At 57.0% G+C, this 22,453-nt stretch overlaps 1 protein-coding gene across 1 annotated transcript in view; it reads right to left on the reverse strand.

Annotated features, from left to right (window-relative positions):
* The window catches only part of SEC14L1 (SEC14 like lipid binding 1), a 50,034-nt gene that overhangs the window by 4,900 nt on the left and 22,681 nt on the right, over positions 1–22,453 (reverse strand). The window contains 12 exon segments of the mRNA XM_005653864.3: positions 537–671; positions 3,619–3,753; positions 4,071–4,242; positions 5,000–5,070; positions 5,982–6,070; positions 7,025–7,214; positions 8,653–8,669; positions 8,672–8,761; positions 9,834–10,071; positions 10,764–10,892; positions 12,160–12,291; positions 12,410–12,559. Of these exon segments, the coding sequence (XP_005653921.2) occupies positions 537–671; positions 3,619–3,753; positions 4,071–4,242; positions 5,000–5,070; positions 5,982–6,070; positions 7,025–7,214; positions 8,653–8,669; positions 8,672–8,761; positions 9,834–10,071; positions 10,764–10,892; positions 12,160–12,291; positions 12,410–12,559 (1,548 nt within the window).

Genomic DNA, 22,453 nt, shown 5'->3' on the forward strand with positions numbered 1-22,453 from the left:
ACACAGGCGTCCTCTCCCTATGGAGCCGGAATAAGGCACAAACGCCTGCCGTCACTTATTCACGCGCATGGAAAGACACAGGAGCACTCCTGCTCCCACACCGCCGCGTGACTGCAAGACAAGACACACAGGCTTCTCACCCCATCAGACTTAGGAAAACAAGCAAATTCCTTAAAAAATAATAAATACTCGACACCAGTCATGAAAAAACAGGAAATGACACTGGGCCCATCCATCACCGGCTGAACTCAATGCAGGAGGTACGAACTGTGCCGCAGGGGCGACCAGTCGGCCTCCCGTGTGTGCTGGTCCTCAGGGGACCGGACTGGGAGACACCTGCTCTCCCTTCCGGGCGCCCCGGCCGGGGCAGCTCTGCCGACTCTGAGAGGCCTGCTCTTCGGCGTCAGCGTCTACCTACACCGCGCATCAAGCATCCACAAAAACCTGAACACATGCCCAGAGAGGCAGCTGGTTCTTCACCTAAGCCCACGGGGGACCCCAGAAGGACCAGCCCCTGGCTCGGCCCCCGCGCTCACCTCGTGCGGGGCCCCTTTGAAAACGCTGGCCGACTGGTAGATGGTCTCGGTCCAGAGCTTGAGGTCTTCGTTCTCCAGCTCCTCCGCCGTCCTGTACAGAGACTTGGGCACCAGGCCCCCCTCGGGCACTTCACACTGCAAGGCAAATGCAGCGGTCAGAGCTGTGCACACACAGGCCCGACCCCCGGGGAAGCAGCCACGTCCTCAACTCCGAGGAGCTGCGCAGGAGACGGAGCGCGCCAGCCAGGCCGGCACGCCCGGCACCGCTCGGCACGAGAACTGCTAGACCCGCCTAAGGACGTGTGTCTCGCCGCCAAGAAAGGGGAACAAGTTGAAGCTGAGTTGCCGCACAATTCAAGCTAGTACGTGTGAGGGGCTGGAGCCCCTCGCTGAGGCTGTTTCTGTAAGAACCGTAAGTATCTCTATTGCACTGTGGAGGGAAAAGATCCCATCAAGAAAAGTGCTTTAGTCTCTGCAGCTACAGGCATTGTTTTCATTATACACAATCGCAGTCAAGATACATAATCAGTGAAGAAAGCTTGAGTCTAACCCAGGTCAGATGAGCAGGCCAGCCGAGAAATGATAAAAAGCAGCGTCTTTTGAATCTGCCTGAAACAGGTTGCATGAGGATGTGTATGTTGCATACATTTCCTCACCGACCTTGTGAGAATGACTCACTAGTCCAGCTCATAAAACCCAAGCAGTTCCTGTGTCACCAGCCCGGGGAGGTGACCACCCAGGGAGAAGCCGCGCTGCCACGTGGCAGACAGCAGGCTGACCTCGCCAGCAGAGGCGCCGAGAAGCAGCCTGGAGGGCCGGGGGTGGGGCATCTCCGGCATCTCGGGACCCTGACCGTTGTGAACAGCGCGGGGTCAGCTCGGGAGCCAGGCCGGCTGCTCCGGCCGGGGTGCCTTCGTCACAGCGGGAAAAGCAAACTCCCGGGTCGCCCTCTGGGCTTCTACACCACTGCCCTCACTTTAACTGCGGGCGCTGGCGGGCAGGCTGGGGTCCTGGAACCCACTTGTTCCTTCGCGCTGCACGGTGATCCTCAGAGCAGGACTGAAGGCCTGAGAGCCGAGTCCAAGGGCTGGTTAAACTCTAACAACCCAGAAAGAGCCCCTCCAGGCTCTGCTTCCTCTCCCTCTGCTCAGCTGTGGTGCCCTCGAGGCTGTATGGGCCTCAAGGAACGAAAGGTCTCTGACTCCTCGTCGGAGTCAGGGAACAAAGCAGAGGCCGAGGCTCGAAAACCTGGCAACTCAGTGTATTTAACACCGCAAATCACATAGAAACGAACTAGTTCCTGTAACTTTTCCCTTTATCTTTTTTTTTTGTCTTTTCTCGGGCCGCACCCACAGCACATGGAGGTTCCCAGGCTAGGGGTCTAATTGGATCTGTAGCCACCAGCCTACACCACAGCCACAGCAACGCCAGATCCGAGCTGTGTCTGCAACCTACACCACAACTCACAGCAATGCCAGATTCTTAACCCACTGAATGAGGCCAGGCATCGAACCCACGTCCTTACGGGTACCAGTTGGGTTTGTTATCCCTGAGCCAGGGCGGGAACTCCTGATAATTTGATTTTTTTAATACTGTTTTTTAAAAATGCATGGCACCTCTAAAATGGTTAAAAAAATCTGATTCACACAACGCTGAGTGAATAAAGCCACTGCAATTAGACGGATTCTAAAACAAATCCTCATCAGTATTTAACAATGAAGAACCCATGTGCTATCAGCAATTACCTCAAGGGTTCTGCTCAGTTTAACCTCAACTACCTCGATGGTTTAGCTCAGATAGTCACGTAGCTATCAGAGAGCTGTCAGCCAAAAACCAAAAACTCAGACCAATCCAAACGGAGTTCTGAGACCCGCCTGTGCGGGCCGCCCTGCCCTCCACCCCTTGCTGGGCCCCGGGGCGGGTTCTCGCGGACACCCACCATGCAGGGACACCCACCATGCACCGACACCCACCGTGCAGGGACACCCACCGTGCAGGGACACCCACCGTGTACCGACACCCACCGTGCAGGGACACCCACCAGGCAGGGACACCCACCAGGCAGGGACACCCACCATGCACCGACACCCACCGTGCACCGACACCCACCGTGCAGGGACACCCACCGTGCAGAGACACTCACCGTGCAGGGACACCCACCGTGCAGGGACACCCACCGTGCAGGGACACCCACCGTGCACCGACACCCACCGTGCAGGGACACCCACCAGGCAGGGACACCCACCAGGCAGGGACACCCACCATGCACCGACACCCACCGTGCAGGGACACCCACCGTGCAGGGACACTCACCGTGCAGGGACACCCACCAGGCAGGGACACCCACCATGCACCGACACCCACCGTGCAGGGACACCCACCAGGCAGGGACACCCACCAGGCAGGGACACCCACCATGCACCGACACCCACCGTGCAGGGACACCCACCGTGCAGGGACACCCACCGTGCACCGACACCCAGGCACCGACACCCACCGGCCCGACACCACCGGCACCGACACCCACCGTGCACCGACACCCACCGTGCACCGACACCCACCAGGCACCGACCCCACCGTGCACCGACACCCACCGTGCAGGGACACCCACCGTGCAGAGACACTCACCGTGCAGGACACCCACCGTGCAGGGACACCCACCGTGCAGGACACCCACCGTGCACCGACACCACCGTGCAGGGACACCCACCAGGCAGGACACCCACCAGGCAGGACACCCACCATGCACCGACACCCACCGTGCAGGACACCCACCGTGCAGGACACTCACCGTGCAGGGACACCCACCGTGCACCGACACCCACCGTGCAGGGACACCCACCAGGCAGGGACACCACCAGGCAGGGACACCCACCATGCACCGACACCCACCGTGCAGGGACCACCGTGCAGGGACACCCACCGGCACCGACCCCACCAGGCACCGACACCCCGGCACCGACCCACCGGCACCGACACCCACCGTGCACCGACACCCACCAGGCACCGACACCCACCAGGCACCGACACCACCAGGCACCGACACCCACCAGCACCGACACCCACCAGGCACCGACACCACCATGCACTCCCCGCTCAGGAAGTCGGGGATGATCTCCTTGTCGATGTAATCCAGCAGGCCTCCGGGCCCCTGGTAGTCATTTCCCGCATAAATGAGGAATTTCCTCCGGGTGTTGTCATCGATGAATGGGCTAACCTGTAAACAAGCAAAGACCACGCCGTCACGCCGGCGCTGCGGTCTGCGCCTCGGAGATTAAAATCACGTGGTGACACCACGGGGACACGGGGATATTCGGGGGGCGGGGAACCCAGGGTCCACGTGCACGGCCCCAGGACCCTCAGGGGTGCCTCTGCCCTTAGGGAATCCGAGACCCTTCCTTCCTCCACGGCTCTTGATTCTTTCCTAACTAGTCAAGACTCGTCAAGCCACAGACAGGGGTTCGCGGACACGCGCGTGCGCGCCTTCCGAAGGGCTGGGCTGCCGGTCGCGGGCCGCGCATGCGCGAGACGCACCAGCGTCCAGAGCACGGGGAACACCCTGGGGGCGCGCAGGATCAGCAGGCGGCCCAGCGTCTCGGGGTAGTTGGCCTCCACCACCTCGATGATGCGCAGCAGCGCCTTCACGCCCGGCCGCCACAGGTGCCGCATGTTCAGCCCCTCCAGGTCCACCAGGCAGGTCCAGGAGCTGCGGGCAGAGACGGGCTTCGTTGAGGACGCGGTGCGCGTGGCAACCTGCGGCCCACGAACACTCCCGCTGCTTATCCTGCACAGCACGTGTGTCCACGTCCAAAACCGCACCCGCTTCGAAACCCGCAGTGTGATGAATTCTTCTACCTGCCTGTGGGAAGCTCAAGGGACCGGCGGGCCGGCCCTGAAATGGCAAAGCAGCCAAGAGCCCGTGGCAGAGGGTCAAGCCCAGTCGGACTGCGGTGCCTTCCCACCCCCGGCCAAGGGAGGCCGCGGGCTGCCCTTGACGGCTGAGCCCTCTCGGGACCCAGCGGGGCGTGTGTCGTGCGGAAATACCCAGCGTGACGGGCACAACACCCTGTCCTCACAGCCATGCCCAGAGCACCCTCGCAGGAGCGAGAACACAGCCGTGACCAGAACCTCGGAGACCCCTGTCCTCAAGGAACTCCCCCACCCCGACCCCAACCCCCCAAAAGTGAAATCACAAGCCAAGACAGGCCAACACTCTCAGACCCAGGGGACTCAGCACTGGGGCGGGCGACTCGCCCAGATCCTGAGACCCAGCAGCTGCCCCTCCCAACCAGCCGTGCTGGGATTTACATGTTTGTCTATCGTCTCCCTTTTAGGACGCGATGGAGAAGAGTCAGCTATCTAGATTTGGTGCTAAAAATCAGGCAGATTTTGGTTCTAAAAATCAACTGGAAGCACTGAACTCGCCGTCAGTGAGCGCAGAGGATGGAGGGCACCAGGGCTACCTGATCGGCCGGCCGAAGACCTTGGTGTTGTCCTCGCATCGCCTGAGCCCCTCTTCGTTCACGGACAGAACCTGCGCACAAAGGGCCGTAGAAGTCCGGCATCCGTCCAGGGCCGCGAGACGCCCGCCCCCAGCGACGAGGGTGACAGTAACAGCACTCGAGAAAGTCCCCTCTTAAAATCCTGGCAGGTGCACATGCAGAAAACACGTCATGGACGCAGACGCTCTCAAGAGGGAAGGCGTGCAGTGGTGGGCGGCAAAGGCGGCAGCTCCCCAAGTGAGGCCCCAGCTCGGGGACACCAGCTGGGCAGGGAGGGTGGCCTGCTGACCTACTGCGAACAAGCACATCTGGAGGTGTCGGAGGTCAGCGTCCATGTAGCAGGGACATCCTGATGCCATGCGTCCCAGCCAAGAAAAAGCACGTGTGGGAAGTGACCTGGGGTCCGGCCGAGGGAACCCTCTGACCTGGATGCGCACACCTGTCCGTGTACACACGGTCTACCCGTGTCTGTACGTGCACACGCGTGCACGTGGGGAGTGTGTGGACACCTGTAAGTGTGCACAGGGCCCGGTGCTGACCAGTGTGCAACCAAGGCTTCCAGTGGATAGTTCAGGGTCACGGGCTATAGACGTGCCTGTGTCATCTGCGTGGACGGTCAGTGCTCTCCTCTCCCTAACTGTCCCCACTGTCCTGCCAGCCCTGACGAAGGCCGGGGAAGAACACTAGTAAGAGGTCTGACCTGAGCGGCATCTCAGAAGCAGTGAGGTCAGAGGTCAGGGCCCGTCCTCGTGGGAGGAAAAGGCGCCCCCGCGGCCTCTCGAGGGGCTACACTGACTCTGGGGTCACGCTTGTGCACCATGAAACCCATTCCTGCCGCTGCGCGCCCTCTGTTGAAGCTTTTGGGCTGTGCGAGCAGGTCTTCTCACTAAGAACAGAGGCACCCGCGCTTGGGGGGGGGGTCGCCACAGCCGGGGACACTCACGTATCGCAGCAGGGCCTCCTCCCCGAGCGCACGCACCAAGCCCTTGGTGTCCATCTGGCCCAGCCTGAGCACGTAGAGCGGCCGCCCGTCTGCAGGGGGAGAGGCAGGTCAGCACGGCCCTTGCACGCACTCCCTGTCGCCCTGCCGGGCGGCCACACAAGGCAAGAGGCCTGGGTGGCCAGGGTGCACCCCAGGCCCCTGTCACTCAGCGCCGGGGGAGGGGCCGGAGGCCAGGAGAGGCTTCTGCTCCAGGGAAGCCGCTGGGGCCCATCTTCCGTTGGGAGTGTGGGGCAGTGTGGTCCTCTCTGACGCGGGGCCCAGCTGCCCTGTGGTCACCACCTGGGGAACCTCACCCCCCCAGAGTCTGGCCTGGACCTGCTCCACGTGGAGCAAAAGGCGTCTGTGCTCCCGACAAAGTCCCTGCCAGCACCTCCTCAGATACGCTTGTGTGACTGCATGCTTTACTCCTCGAGGGCCAGAAAGTGGACTAAACACACGTGTCTAATAACAACTCATAAAGCTACGACTAATCCGGAGAAACACCGCACACAAGGCAGGCAAGCCACCCAAGCCATTCTGCCTGGGAGCACGTGGGGGGCTCGGCCACAGCCGTCCTGCAGGGCACCGTGGGCAGAGCAGTCCCACCCCATCGCGCCCCAGCCCTCGTTGCAGGGATCGCTGGCTCCCGAGACAGAGCTGAAGTGCCCCTCTGTGTCAAGGTAGAAAACCTGGCTGCAGGTGGTTACAGCCCCGCAGGGCTTCAGTCACCGGAAAGGGCCCTCACTAGCCCTGTGCTCCTGAAGAAACACCACCTTCCCAGCTTTTAAAATAGCCCAACTCCCGGGGACTAAGGCCCAGGGCGGAGCAAGCTGCCCAAGGGCGGCGTGTGTGGCAAAGCAGCAGCAGCCCGGGCCCTTCCTTCCCGCTCCCCAGGTCCCTCCTGGGTGGCATCCGTCTGCCAAGCTTGAGCGGCAGGACCACGCACCCCCGCCCCTTATCTGGGGAGGAGCTGCCCACGGGTCCGCAGGGCCCGCCCCGGCTACCTTTGTCGTGGTGGTGCCAGCCTCCCGCGTAGTAGTCCTGCAGCACCTGGGGCGCGTGCCAGGAGTCGAGGATGTAATCCACCTGGTGCTGCTTGCGCCAGGTCAGCGACTGGCACAGGACCTCTCTGGCTTTATCGATGTTGAAGTCGCGGGCGCGGAGGAACCGAAGAATGTGCTCGTCTTTGGGGATCTACCAAGGGAAAGAGCTTGTCTAAGCGCGGCGACAAGCGGCCGGGGACGGCCGCTTGACCAAGAGGGGAAGGCTGCAAAGCCTCACCCCCAGGGAGCGGCATTTCGCCCCTATTTAACACCACTAGCCGTCACCCCCAAAACCCTCCCCGAGGCCTCAGCCAATCAGCGTCAGGAGTCGGGTGATCTTTCTACTCCGCCCGTTTCAGTCTCAGCGGCGCAGAGAGAAGGCCCAGGTAACTTCCCAAACGCCAGGTGCCTCCACTCCCGGGCTCGGCACTCCGACCTGCACCCTTCTCTGTGCGCGTGTAACACTTGAACGAAAACTGAGGACACACACCAGTGTTGGCTGGGGGGGGGGGGGGTCCTGACGCACAGAACCTTCTCCAGATGCCGCCCCTGGTCATCGGCAGGTCGGCTCCCTGAGGAAACACAAGGCCAAGCCGGGGCCTGGGTCTCCCGAGGGCCACCGTCCCTCCCCGGCTGGCCGCTCGCTGCAGGTGCACAGGTGATGGGACAGGGGTGCGGCTGGCACCCACCTTCCACCCGCTCCTGGGGGAGCAACTCACAGCCCTGAGACGGCAGGACCTCCGCTCTGAGAGGACCCCGTTACAGGGAACGCCGGTCCTGGAACCAAACGGCCTGGCCTCAAACCCGGCCCCACCACTCACAACCCGTCAGACTTGGGCAAGTGCAACGGGAAGTAAACTAGCAGCCCTCACAGGCTGCCGGGAGGACTGCACGAAGCTCTTAAAACAGATGCTAAGTCACAATGAACGGCAGCTCTCGTTACTGGGGTGGCGTCCTCGCAGCAAGGGGGCTGGTGACCACGACGGAGAACTAGAGAGCAGGCCAGCAGCACGCAGGGCCCGGCTTCCCTCCACTGCGTGAGGCCGGAACCTCGCTGGACACACAAGCCACCCCTGCTCCACACCCTCCCCGTCGGCCGGAAGACCAGGAAATCTACTTCCTTACCAGGCCGCTGACCCAACCCTCAAAATCGGAGCCCAGAAGTTCTAATCTCCGAATAATCTATGAACTACTTCCAAGCCTTCTGAAAATTAAAACACGAGTACCAGGAACATACTATCGCTTCGTAACTTGACGTGCAACTTTTCTCTCTGGCCATGCCAGCATCATGTGGAAGTTCCTGGGCCAGGAATCGAACCCTCGCTGCGGCGGCGACAAGGCCAGATCCTTCCCCCGCTGTGCCAGGGAACGCCACCCTGTGACTGTTTTTAAGTGAGACCACCCGTGTAACCTCCAGGACGCAGCCAAGCGCACACACAAGAGCGTCGTGACTCCTGCCAAGGCCTTGGGCACCACATGGAGGCAGAGCCCGGGACCCTCAGGCTGGAAGGCGGTCGGAGCATCTACTCTCAACAGGCCCGGGGTCCGTGGCTCCCGGCAGCCCCTCTGCCCACGGTGTGGACGCTCACCTTGCCCTTGTGGGTTCCTGGAGCCACTGGCGAAGCCGGATCAGGCAGCTCTCCTGGAGCGGCGTCAGGTCACCCAGGTACCTCTTGATGTAGTCAGCGTCCAGTTTGTCTGGAAAGAAACGACGGGACCTCGCTTAGGACAAGGAACACCACGACCTGCTCCCCACGTCTCCTGCTCGGTGATGCCCCGTGTGGCCCCCCGAGGCTGAGGGGTGAGTGACCAGCCCCCACAGAGACCGTGAGGGTCGGCAAACCAGTCACGGCCCAGCCCTCACACACCGTGACCAGCACGGCCGCCCCTAGCTGTGCCACAGCAGGACGGCCCTCGTGGATGTTCAATGATGGATAACACGCAAAGTTATGTAAAGAGGACGCACGTCACATCCAACGAAGACAGAAAGCACGCGAGTGAGCCTGGACCTGCTCTGGAGGTTTAGGGACACGAGAAACCGCCTTAAAGGTAAGGTACCAGGAGCTGGAAGAATGCGGCTTCAGAGCGAGTAGAGCAGAGGAAAATTCACAAAGCGGAAAATAAAACATCCGCAAACCAGCTGAAATGCTCGCCACCCGCTGAAAACGAACCAGTGGCGCAGCTGAGCTGCAGACAGGACCTATGGACACTTAAGTGCCAATAACGAGAACGTGAGGGCGGCAGTTACTTGCGTCTGCTCCTCTGACGGTGGGCCTCACACTGAGAAATAAAAAAGCTGTGTGTGTGACACCCGCGAGAGGCGGCACAGCACGGTGGACACAGCCCAGCCGGGTGATGCCGGGTGATGCCAAGCGAGCCGCGTGTTCTCTGAGCCGCAGTTACTAACTCGCGCATAAAACGGGGACAGGAAGCATTCCCACCGAGAAGGCGCGGCTGTTACACGACTCAGCATCCAGAACGTGCCAAGGACAGCGCCTGGCACCGAGGAAGCACAGAAGGTGTCTGCTGACGACAGAATCATATTCAAGGGCCTAGCTCCTGCTGTACTTCACTAAAGACACCTTCAGCTAAGAGGAAAACTATTTCCCGGTCCCAATAAAATAACGACTTGATGTAACCCTTCCTGCCTATTTTTAAAAACTCTCATGTTTTTTCATGCTAAGAAAAAAAGAAAACGAATGTTCTAGACGCCAGAGGAAGGGGCCGTGGGGCAGAGCAGCCCTCAGGAGGAAGCCTCCCTGGGACCTACCGTCGGGGGGCCCCGCCACGGGCTCGGGGGCCCCGCTGGGGTTGCTGAGGGGCTCGCCGCTCAGCCCGTCCTTGAGCGCGGGCTCTGCGTCCACACCAGCCGACGAGGCCGCCTGCTTCTTGCAGGACGAGGCGGCGGCGTCCGAGGAGGGCGCCAGGGCCGGCGGAGTCCAGCGTGGCACGAAGGTGATGCCCTCCTCCTCCAGCTGCCGCAGGTAGTACTCGATGATCTCCTTCCCCTTCAGAGCAAACCCCCCGAAGGTTAGTGCGGGCGGAGGCCAGACGAGTCGCCCTCGGGGCTTTTAAAACCCCAGGAAAACCCGCATTGCCGCAGAGTAAACAGGAGAGAAAGGCTAAATGCCGCCGGGTTTTTGGTTTTCCCAAGCCTTTTACTTCTTCTCTAAAGGCCTACGAAAGAGTACCTTAAGGCGGAATTAACACAACCAATGAAAAGCCCTGATCTGCCACACGTGCACTCAATAGGGCCTCAGGGCCTCGAGCCAGCTGCCTCCCCACATCCCTGAAACAGGCCTCGGGAAGCACCCCGCCCCAGCCCCGGGCGGCGGCAGAGGCCCTTCCCTCCCACAGCCTGGGACCCAAGAGACCCCCCCCCCCCCCGCCCCCGAGCGTCCCATCAGGACAGCAGTGCCCCCACCAGCCAACCCTGACGGCACCTGGGGCCACTGGCAGCTGCTCCTGCCTCAGCCCAACCTTCACTGTGCCAGCAGTCCCGCAGGGAGGGCCACGGCCATGGCCACGGCCACACACCCTCCTTGCCTCCATCAGCCACCGGCTTCGTCTGAGGCCCCCTCCGGCCTTCCACTCGCCGGGCCCACACGCACCCATCCCCAGCTTCTGCAAACATGGCCGGCCAGGAGCGCCTCAGGGACTCCTGCCCAGCCCTTTTCACAAAATCCCAAGAGACACTCACTTTTTTAATGTTGCTGGTATATTGTTTCATTGCAATTTTTTCCACTGTACTTTCAAAACCAAAGAAAGATTTAATATCTAAACTTGCAGACTGTTCAAAACAGGTCCAGTCTTCATTTTCGGGGTGGACCTGCAGGTGAAAGAGGAAGCATTCCCACTAACTCTAATGACAGCTGAGAAGGGCGCTGGCTCTCAGTCCCGTGATAACCGGACCCGCACTCGTTTCACTAACAATGTAATTACCACGAAAGGAGCAGGTGGAAAAATTACACAGGTTCAAAATCATGACAAGCTTCAGTAATATTTCTAAACTCTCCTAAAAACGACTGTGAAAGGGCGCTTCATTCTCATTTTGGTCTATTCATTCGGTCATTCAGTCACTGCCTTCTTCCCCAGCATGCAAAGAACCGGACCCCCGCCCCGGGAGGCTCAGAGTCCAGCAGGAGACGGACAACTGGCCGTAAACATCACAGGTGAGAAAGCCTGTGACGGCTGCAGGATCAGCGCCGTGGACAGGAGGGTGCAGGCCAAAGGGACTGGAGGGCAGGCGGCAGAGGTAAACGGGGCTCGGGGTGGCTTCGTGGAGAAGGGGCGATCTGAGCGGTGCCTGAAGGAGCTAAGGACGGGAGTCAGGCAGAGAGCTCCCGTCGTGGCTCGGTGGTAACAAACCGGGCTAGGATCCACGAGGATGTGGGTTGGATCCCTGGCCTCACTCAGTGGATTAAGGATCCGGCATTGCCATGAGCTGTGGTGTAGGTCACAGATGCGGCTTGAGTCCTAAGTTGCTGTGGCTGTGGCGGAGGCCGACAGCTGCAGCTCCGATTTGACCCCTAGCCTGGGAACTTCCATGTGCCCTGGGTGTGGCCCTAAAACGCAAAAAACAAAAATTAAAAAAACAAATCCGGCATCCTAAGCCGTGAGTTTTCATGGACGCACCCCCAGCGGAGTGAAAGCATCCACGGAGCCTGTGTCATCCTGCAGCTGCTGGACGCAGTGGCGGAACGGCCACGGGCAGGGCCAGCCCAAGGTCCAGCAGGACGGACGGCTGGAGAGCGAGCCGTCACACCTCGAGGAGGTGAGTCCTTTGACCTGGTGCCTCCAAACCCACACTTCAGCTCATCTCTCATAAGGATTAAGCTCTATCATTTAAGAGAATATTATTAAAAAAAAAAAAAATCAGGGCATTGCCTGGCTCCTGTAACTGCAACAGCAACGCCACCCATTCTGCCTGCAGGAAACCACCCCTGCCACCTGCCGACCCCACTCCTCAGAAACTGGTGACTTTATCTGATGAAGACCTGCCCTCTCAGACTAAGAAATGCCCCGCTGAAAGCGACGGCCGAACAGCTCTGGAAACCAGGCGCCGGCGTGCCGGCCGCCCGAGCCCGGGGACTCACGCTGTAGCAGCAGTGCTCGTTGATGATGACCCGGTTGGAAAACGTCTCATTATGGGCCTCAATGTGCAAAGTGCGTTCCCGAGAATTCAGTGAGTTTTTCTGGACAAAATAAACATAATCAACTCCTGCGATCTTTAAAACAGAAAGAGAAAGAGAAAGGGTTCGTTAACAACCTCCGAGGGCAACGGGAGCTATGCGCCCAAGCTCCCTCTGGCCTGGGCACTGGCTTCCGAGATGCCTGCTCGGTTACCTTCTTCAGGAGTCTGGGCGCATCTATATCCAGCTTGCAGCGCCTTTCTATGACGTGAATGGCCCCGTCTTCGCTCCTGAATTCATTCACAGTGTCGCTGTCCACAAACATGGGGATCAAGGGACACGTGGGGAACCTCCTCTCATAGGCCTGGGGATACAGTTTTCAAAAGAGGAGTTGAACAAAGACGTGAGCTGACAGTCTGCCAGTCTCCCTGGAATAAAAGCATCTCTGAAAACACGTCAACATGTCACATCACAGTTCCCCTCGCTTTTCCATCTTGGGCTTTCATTAATTGAGAACAGAAAGACATTCAAGGAGCTCCCTGGAGGCTTAGCTGGTTAAGGACCCCAGCGTTGCCACTGCTATGGCACGGGCTCAGTCCCTGGCCTGGGAACTTGGGCATGCTGTGGGCACGGCCAAAAAAACCCCCCAAAGGCTATGTTGATGGACAGGAAGACCCAACGTAACGCAGACACCCATTCTCCCCACGGGACAGAGAGGGTTAACTTCCTTTCCATCAAAATGGCAGCAAGATTTTTCTTCTGTAGCTTATGGGCAGGATCATCTTCAAATTCATGTAGAAAGGCCGAAGGACCACAAGAGCTGAAACCGTTTTGAAAAGACGACGACACTGGGAGGCGTCCCACGCTGGGTATTAAGGGTTCCTGCGTTGCTCCAGGAACCCAGGCTGTGTGGCACTGGCGGACGGGGACACACAGGTCATGGCAGAGCAGAGCCACATGCTAACCCAAACATGCCCAACTGATTTTTTTAAAACAAAAAGCAATTCAATGGATGAAAGATGGCCTTTTCACACATATTACTGGAGAAATTACAAATCCATGGGCAAAAAAAAAAAAAACTTTGACCTAGAGCATATATAAAATTATCTCAAAACGGATCATGGACTTGGACGCCTGGGGGACGTTCTGTGTCTTGACTGCCTCACGTCAGTATCTTGGTTGTGATGACATATGACAGTCTCCTTCGATGTCCCCGAGGGGTGAGATGGGCAAAGGACACACAGGATCTCGCCATAACATTCCTTGTGAATAATGCATTACTCACATACTATGAATCTGCCGCCGTCTCAAAATTAAAAAAAGAAAGAAGACTGGCTACATAATTCAGCCACTTTTTTAGAAAATGCACTTGGGCACCAGGCTTGCTTTGCTCTGAAACAGCCTGTGATGATCACTGAACTGAAGGTACTGCTGCCTTCACACGAAAACCCAAGCCGTCCCGTGGCCCTCAGCGTTGGGAGCAGGAGACCGCGGGCCTGCGCTGTGAGTAGAAACTGAAAAAGGAAAAAGGAAGCCCCTGCGGGCACCCCCCCTCCCCCCCGGTTCTGCTCCCCTGCTGCTGTGTGATGACGGCGTGTGTGAGACGGAGCTGCCCCGGTGAGGCTGCAGGAAAACGGGGGCAAGGCACCTGTGTCTGCCCAGCTTCCTGGCAGCCAAGCAGAGATTTAAGGAAGACATTCACGGCGCTGAAAAGACTCATGCAAGTGGGGAAATGGCCCAGACTGCTCCGATTTTACCTCTCACACGGTGCAAGCAGGTTCAGAGCGTCATCACATCAAAAACAGCTGGCCCTGTGGGAGACGTTCCCTGGTGCTGCCCGGGAAGCGGCTTGACCATCTGAACATAAGCATTCTCCGGTCACAAGGGCCGGCACGGAAGACCCCGTCAACGCCAGAGCAGCCCAGTAACTCCTGCCCCGCTCCCCGCGACCATTCCATTCCGAGCAATTCTCAGCCTTCTGGGCCGGACTCCTCCCCTCTGGGTAGCAGCATGAACCCCCCCCCGCCCCCGCCCCGCACAACTCGTGCTGCACTCCTGCTGTCTGTACGCGCATGAGGTCCCGGGCTGGGCAGAGGAACCAGAGTCCAGGAGGTACACCAGAGTGTCCTAAGAATCCGCAGGCGCCCTAAGGGGGCGGATGAGGACGCGCAGCCTGGAGGCGCCTGGAGGGACGGAGGCCTGGGAAGGCTTGAGGGAGAGGCGCCTCCGAGCCTGGAAAGGTCGGTTCACAGTCAGGGATGAGGGAAGAGCACTTCCAGGAAAGAGAACCCAGGAGTAGGACCTGGAGGAATCCCCCGGCTGCCAGCAGGGACCCACAGCCGCAGAGGGGGAGGTGGTGGCGCTGTGACGGGCACCAACCACGAGGCCAGGCCCCGAGGGCAAGGGGCGGGACCAAGACCCAGGACAGAAGGCCGGTCCTCCTGGAGCTGCCCTCCTGCGCGGGGGTGGGGAAGGAGGGACCAGGGTCACCTTTCCAGGAAATTCACGACGGTCGCACACGGGATGGGCTGGGAGGGGGCCAAGCCCGCCAGGGGACCCCCGACATTCTTTGTACGGATCTACTCCCTCCCGCACTGAAATCTGTTCCAAATCCTGTAACTGCTGTCGTGGAATAATAACCACATGATATTTCTCCTAATGCGTTTTATAATAACACTTAGGAAGTTTACTCAACTGCTGAGATCATACCCAGCCAAGTTCTGCACACACGAATAATTCCAGGGGAAAAAACGTGCTGACTATCACTTGTTCTACACAGAGACACGGTCTGAACTCTAGTACATCAAAAAAAAGCAAACCTGGCTTTATGCATTGCAGCCTCACGACATACCAAGAAACTGAGAATACCAGGGCCTCCAACAAAACAGGCCTTTCTAAGTGATGTCGAGGGTGGAGTAAGCACTTAGCAAGAAACAAACTACTCCAGGATTTCTCCTAGTTAAGCACCTGTTAGATCATTTTCAAAATACCCACAGAACCCTTTAAATTCTCGAAATAGAGTGTCAGCATGAGGCAGTGCCCACACAGGCCAGCCTTCATCTTAAACCACAGCAAACACTCTCCACTCCCTGAACCGCTACCATCACGGAGACGCCTACTTGCAGACACCCCTGCTCTCACCTTGGGGCGCCCGGACCAGAGGGCCTCGAGGGCATCCGGGCTAAGGAGCCACCAGCACAGGAATCGGAATCGCTAAGCTCCTCTCCAGCGCTCTGGCCATGTGGAAAGTGGCTGTGGGCATCAACCTCTTCCTGCCACATGTTACCCTGCCACTAGGCGCAGGTGACACTCAGCCACAGGGCAGAGAGAAGTCCCATTTCTCCTTGATCATCCAGGAGAATAAGGACCTTACTCAATGCCTAAAGCAACGTCACTGTTCAACAAACATCTCTCGAAACGTGGACTGAAAGCTTACTAAACAAACCAGTGAGTCTAGTTTTGTGCTTCTGGGCTCACCCACCTTGGCCGACCTTTCCGAAATCTGTAAGGTTAATGAACCTGCGTCCCGTTAGCGGAGAAAACGCTAACTTTCTGGAGGGTTAAGGAAAAGGAGGACGTAGAAGTGGCCAGAACCTCGTCTCTGAAACTGCGCAGGACACCAGCACCCCCTTTTATTTGAGCACAAACTACAGTCTACGAAGTTTCTGAAGGCTCTGAAAAATTAAAGTACGAATAGACATTCTAGCTTTATTCACAGAAAGGGCCTAGAAGCAAGGACACTTCGGTTGCAATGAGCAAACCTGGCACTCACACCTTATTTTCTAAATCCCATTCCCATTAAAAAAAAAAAAAAAAGGAAGCTATGCTCCTTGGAGGACTGGCTGGACACAAGTCTGGGGCGAGGAAAGGTCAGGCCTAGCGTGACGCACTTGTTACCGGGAGCCGAGGACGTGCTCAGTGACTGACGGGGAACCAGCCTGAAGGGCTTCCATTTGTCAACCCAGGGCAACTGGAGCACCAGAAGAAAAAAAAGGCAAAGCATCACACACCACATAATGATACTCAAGGAAAAGAGGCAGGGGAGGAAATTTTACAGAAAAAGATCACCTAACACTCACAAGAGGGAATGACAGAATTAGAAGCAGCACCCTTCTGGAGCCATCAACTTACTACAACTGACGCAGGCCAGGCTGGTCGATGGATGCTACCGAAAGGTGCTTCTCGGAAAGGGTACCGCAGTCCCACCGACTGGGAGTCACAGGGGACGAGGGCACCTCTGTAATGGGAAGATCTGGTGGACATCACCTTAACCCAACGACCGAACTCCGGACCATTCGGGGGACAGCGCGACGGTCCAGCGTGGAGATGGGCCCTCACGACCCCACGCAGCCCTGGACACGAGCGGGGAGCCGAGAGCGAGTCAGGAAGCAACCACCAGACCAAAGAGGCAAATCCAAACCAGGGACCCCTCTACAGAACCACCAGCCTGCCTCTTGAAAAAGAAAAACCAGCAGCTCCCTTTCGGCGCAGTGAGTTAAGGATCCAGCACTGTCACTGGGGCAGCCGGGGTCACTGCTGCGGCACCGGTTCAAACCCTGACTTGGGAACGTCCACATGTCACAAACACAGCCAAAAAGGAAAACTGTCGGTGTTTTGAAAGATGAACCAAACCAGCACGGGACTGCCTAGCATCAGGGCGGTCGGAGAGCCGCAGGGCAACTGAGGGCAGCGCTGGGCGGGCTCGTGGAGGGAAGCAAAACAGCTCCAAGGAGGAGTTTCGGGAATGTGACCGCACGTCACACGTTAAAGAAATAATATTCTGTCAGCGTCGATGATGACAGCTGGCGGCGATAATGGTGACAGTCATGGAGGAGTCCATCTCCTCCTCAGTAGTTAGGGCAGGAGAGTTCTGACACACACAGCTTACTTCCAAAGGGGTCTGTAAAAACAAGTGTGTATATGTGTGTGAAGAGCCGATAAAGCAGCTGTGCTAATTTACCCTGGTGAAAGGGATCCAGGTGCTCGCGCATGCTGTCAACTTTCATCGAAAATTTTCAAAATAGAAAGTTGGGAAATATTAGTAGGAAAAGGTAACTGGGAGGGAGAGTCCACACGTAAACCACCAGAGCTTCTGCACAGAACTGATTAAATGCAAATAGTCACATTTTACACACACACACAAGGAGATTCAGTGCAGGGCTGCCCAAAGCCCAGTGTGGCGGCCAGGTGCACAGCCAAGCGGGACCTGCTCCTTCCCCAGGGGCCTCCTGCCCGGGCCAGCTCACTGCAGCTCTGAGGAGCTCAAGTGTCTGGTTTTTCAAGAGAAGCTTCCCTGTTTTTGTTTCTGCTTTTTAGGGCCGCACACATGGCATATGGAGGTTCCCAGGCTAGGGGTCGAATTGGAGCTGTACCTGCCGGCCTACACCACAGCCACAGCAACCAGGGGATCAAAGCTGCACCTGTCAGCCTACACCACGGCTCACGGCAACACCGGATCCTTAACCCACTGAGCGGGCCAGGGATTGAACCCACATCCTCATGGATCCTAGTCAGGTTCGTGACCACTGAGCCACAGTGGGAACCCCGAGCTTCTCTAGTGTTAAAATCCTTAGGGGCCGAAGCGCCCACGTTGGCAGGCCTTCCGTTTTACCTCTACACTAAGAAGTCTCCAGGAGAGAAGGAAGGAAGAACCCCACTGTTTCAGCTCCTATCAGGTTCCAATCACTGCATCTGAAAGGCCCAAGTAACTTCCAAATGTCGTCTTCTTCTTCCGCCAACTATCTGCACCACTGTCATCTTCTAATCCCACAAAACATTTATCAAATACAAAAAGCAAGAAAGCTGAACAAAAGTAACTCCCCCAGAAGTAATGGTTTCAGAGGGGGAGGAAAGTGCTTTGGTGCCTCCTCTTGAGAGAAAAATCAACTTTGCGAAGAGAAACAACGACCGGAGTCCTCTGTTCACTCTTTGTTTTTAAATTCAGCGATTGCTGCGACGGTAAAAGCAGCACCTAAGCCTTTTCCATTTGCCGAGAGGAAAGCTGCTCCCGGTACCGAGCCTCCTCCTCCACCCACTCTTCCTCTTTCAAAAGGGATTCGGAGCCTGCAATTTGGGAGCTTGGCAGCAGCACTTCCAGTTTTTAAGCAACCTTTGAATGCAACTGTGACATATTCAAAGCTAGTACTGTGCTAAAGAAAACCATATTTTAGTGAAGACACTTCAACTGGAGAATGGCTGAGCTTAACACTGCATTCGGCCAGGAAAAGCCATTTAAAAGAAATTTCACTCCAGGAACCTACCCTTAAATCGAACTGGGTTCAGACCCAATTTAGCCAACAAACCAAGCCCGTGGCTTTCCCTGAGCCCCGTGGCTCTGCGATGGCACTAGACATGACCCCATTCACGGATCTCCTTCCACCTGGGGAGGAATCAGTGAGCCAAAAAACTAACTGGGGCTGAGTCTCTCCCAGAAGTTGCCAGTGCGCCAAGAAACACATACACACCATCTCAAGAAACTGGCTAATTGACCCAAGTCCTCGGAGCTGTAATTCACTCCCCATTGACGTAACAGGCACAGAAGAGGCCCCACCCAGCAGGATGCTAAGCTTCCAGAGAGGACCACGGGGAAGGCCCGGGAGTGGGGCTTATGACAGGCGAGACCTAAGAACGCAGAACTGCGCAGCAGCAGCAGCAGCAGCAGAGGGACCTGGGGGCGGGGGACAGGGAGGGAGGGGGACACACACACACACACACACACACACCACACACACACACACACGGGAGGAGCTGTGCTGATGCAAACACTCAGGCTGCGCGGTTCAAGAAGGCGTCCTGAGGACGCACGTCTGCAGAGGTCTTGACGGGGGGCAGCTTCAGAGAACGAAAGACGAGATGGGAACATTCCTGGTGGGAGGAACAGGAGGTACCGGGCCTGCTGCCACAACACAGAGGCTCATAAACATCTAAGCCCACTCCAGGTACGGAAGAGACGGCCCCGCAGGGAAGCTGGGAGCCTGCAGTGCATCTCATCCCAACACCTCACCACAGCCCGGTCCTCCCTGGACCTGTGGCTCCACCTCCGAACCGAGGTTCCAAATGACATGCTACTTGTGAAGGAGCATGTTCATACCTGAAGGACACTCATAAAAGCCAAACTGAGGAGACATGTGAGCCATGTTTTTAAATTTATTTATTTAGCCATGCCCACAGCACACAGAAGTTCCCCAGCCAGGGATGGAACCTGCACCACAGACAGTGGTGACTCGAGCCACAGCAGTGGCAGTACTGGGTCCTTAACCTACTGAACCACCAGGGAACTCCATGAGCTGTTTTTTGTTTTGCTTTTTCTTTTTCAGACCCACCTGAGGCATATGGAAGTTCCTGGGCTGGGGATCGAATCCAAGCCGCAGCCACGACCTTCACCACAGCTCTTGCAACGCCAGATCCTAAACCTACCGCACCACAGCAAGGACTCCCACAAGCCGTTGTAGAGAAAAGCTGTAATCTAGTGAGTCCTGATACACTTCATCCATCCAAATACTTACTGACAACCCAATCAGATGAGCCATTTTTCAAATCAGTACAAGACCTGCAAACAAGAGTAAAACAGCACACCCAATGGTGCCATGTAAATGCTGTATTAACCCAAAGTCATGTCCTTCAAGCACCGGTCTTCAGTGAGACCAAAACATTAAGTCGCAACACGGACTGGATGCCCACTGGTAAGAGCAAACTAGAAAACACAGTGATTATACTAAACTAAAGATGAATGTGTAAGTTTAATATGCTCCGAGCCATTTCCCTCTAAGATCAATACAGCTTAAGTTTAAATTACGCATTTCATAATTCTTAGACAACCTCCAGGGCCACGGTCCTGACAACACACTTTCCCCAGAGATGATGTTCAGTCTGGAAAAGATGTGTGTTCCCCCTCGGGTGCCCCAGGGTCTAAGGAAAGGGCGTCTAGGAGACTCATGGCGATGCCCAAGGACCCCGTGGGAGGAGCTGGTTTCGTTTCTAGAAACTTCTCATCGAGGCGTGATTATGATATTATGGAAAGCACAATTGTAGCTGAAAGAACAGATGAATGTGCTGCTCATGTAGCACGCGCCAAAACGCTTGCAACTCCAAATATTTCAGACACTTTTTTACCAGGAACACATCCACCCCCCCAACACCCACACCCCCAGTTAGCATGTGATGCTGCAAGCCAGTTCTGTTTGCCTTTTTTTAGGGCCACAGGTGCGACATATGGAAGATCCCAGGCTAGGGGTCGAATAGGAGCTGCAGCTGCCAGCCTACACCACAGCTAACGGCAGCACCAGATCCTTAACCCACTGAGCAAGGCCAGGGATCAAACCTGCAACCTCATGGATGCTAGTCAAGTTCCTAACCTGCTGAGCCACAACAGGAACTCCTCTGTTTACTTTTGATACAGGAGGCATTTCAACTCGCATCACTCTGCACCACGGCGGGGAAGGGCAGACCCTGGTGAACGACGGTGGGAATTCCGCCTCAAATACCAGTTTCCTTCACTCCTTTGCTCTGCCATGAAATATTCTAAACGTGAAACATTTCTGTTAAAGGATAAGAAACTTCAGGCTCTCTTCTCAAACCCCCATCTCCTCTCTGGGGAACAGCACACGCACTCAGGGCATTCGTGCCAGCTGGGCTGCGGAGCCGTGCGAAGGAGAAGTCGCTGTTTCCGGTGACCATCTGCGTCCCGGGCCCTCCGGCCCCGCTGGACTCCCCCGTCACCAGCTGCCCTTTCACTGACCTTCAGGCGACTCAGCAGGCGGCAGTGACACAATTCTAAGGACCTGGTAAAAATTAGCCACAAAATTAAGACCTGACATGTAAAAAGTTTCACCTCCACAGAGAGGGCAATAATGTGATTTAGCCATATGGTGCTATTTTTAAATGGTGTCCCCAAAGAGGAGAACAGTCGCAGGGCCTTGACGTCGTAAAATGATGAGCGACGCCAGACGGTGCCTGACGCCACCGGGCAGGGGCGGACGTGGTCTGAACACCCACGGCCGGTGCCGGGCTCCGCCTGGACGGCCACACAAGCTGGGGCTGAACAGTCCTCCCCGTTTAAGACCTTCTGCCCGTTGCTGTCCTAACCCTTTGGGTCACAGAAACAAGTACCCGTACATGACCCCCCCCAAAAAAAGTCCATGAGCAAAGGAACAAAGGAGTGGGTTCAGAGGCACAACAGGAAGCATCAGCCGAGAGCTGGGACGTCCCCTGAGCAGCGGCAGCCGACTTGCGGTCGTGACTGCACACGCACCCACGACAGGCGTGTGTCCTGCCACCTCCCCGTTCCTGGGTCACAGCACAAAGGAGTACGTGTCCGTGTTTCACGAGGTTCAGCAAAGGCGACCGGGGCCTTCAACCATCGAGCTGCTGCCATGAGGACAAGACAAGCGGGAAAACGACTGCGCAGAAGGAAAACCCCCATCTCGATCCACCTAAAAGGAGGCTCGTTCACACTGGCTGAGGTCTCAGCCGAGGCCTCCGCTAACCCTCCCCGCCCTGCTGGCCCAACACACAGGCGGCAGCTGACCGGCGCGCCTCCGGGCATTCAGCAAGGCCTTGTAGGTACTGGATCTTAGAGTCTTTTTGCTTTTCCTTCGCGTTTTGGCAGTGTATTCCTCTTCAAGAACTGCCAAGCAAAATCCCCGCAAACTGTGAACACAATTTAAGGGACGAGCCGTTACCAGGTGTTCAAATACCACCAAAGATACTCCAGCACGCGTCACCCTGCATCGGCTCCATTTCTAATGGGGACGAGAAAACCAAGGCCACACTTGTCCCACTGCGTCGTCTTTGGAGAACATCTCAAGACTGGCAGCTCCGACAAGAGCCTGGGGCTCCGTACTTCCCGCGGGCTTATGATCTTGAAGAAAACCCCTGCCGACGTCTCTGGCGGGCCTATCCGGGATCATTTGCCCTCGGAGCCCTGTCACTTGGCTCCTTGTCAGAGATCCCCAGATTCCGGTTCGCAGCACCCGTGGACGCTCGGCAACCTCTCCGTGGTGCTCCAAGGCCAGAGGAAACCATTCCTTACATTATTAGGCCCAAACAACTGAAAAAGCATTTGTGTCTTAATACCTTAGTAACCCTTTGAAAAAAATCACAGTTAGCTTGAAGGAAAACGTGTTGTTTCAGTCCTAAACAACCAGAGTTATTTGAGGAGTGAGTACCTCTGAGAGTCACACTGCTGCTGCCCTAAACACGGACTCCTCTGTGGTGCTGGCCTTTTAACGCAGCAGCCACTGCAGCCCCAGCTGCACAA

This window comes from Sus scrofa, chromosome 12 (genome assembly GCF_000003025.6).
Source record: "Sus scrofa isolate TJ Tabasco breed Duroc chromosome 12, Sscrofa11.1, whole genome shotgun sequence".
NCBI classification, from domain to species: Eukaryota; Metazoa; Chordata; class Mammalia; order Artiodactyla; family Suidae; genus Sus; species Sus scrofa.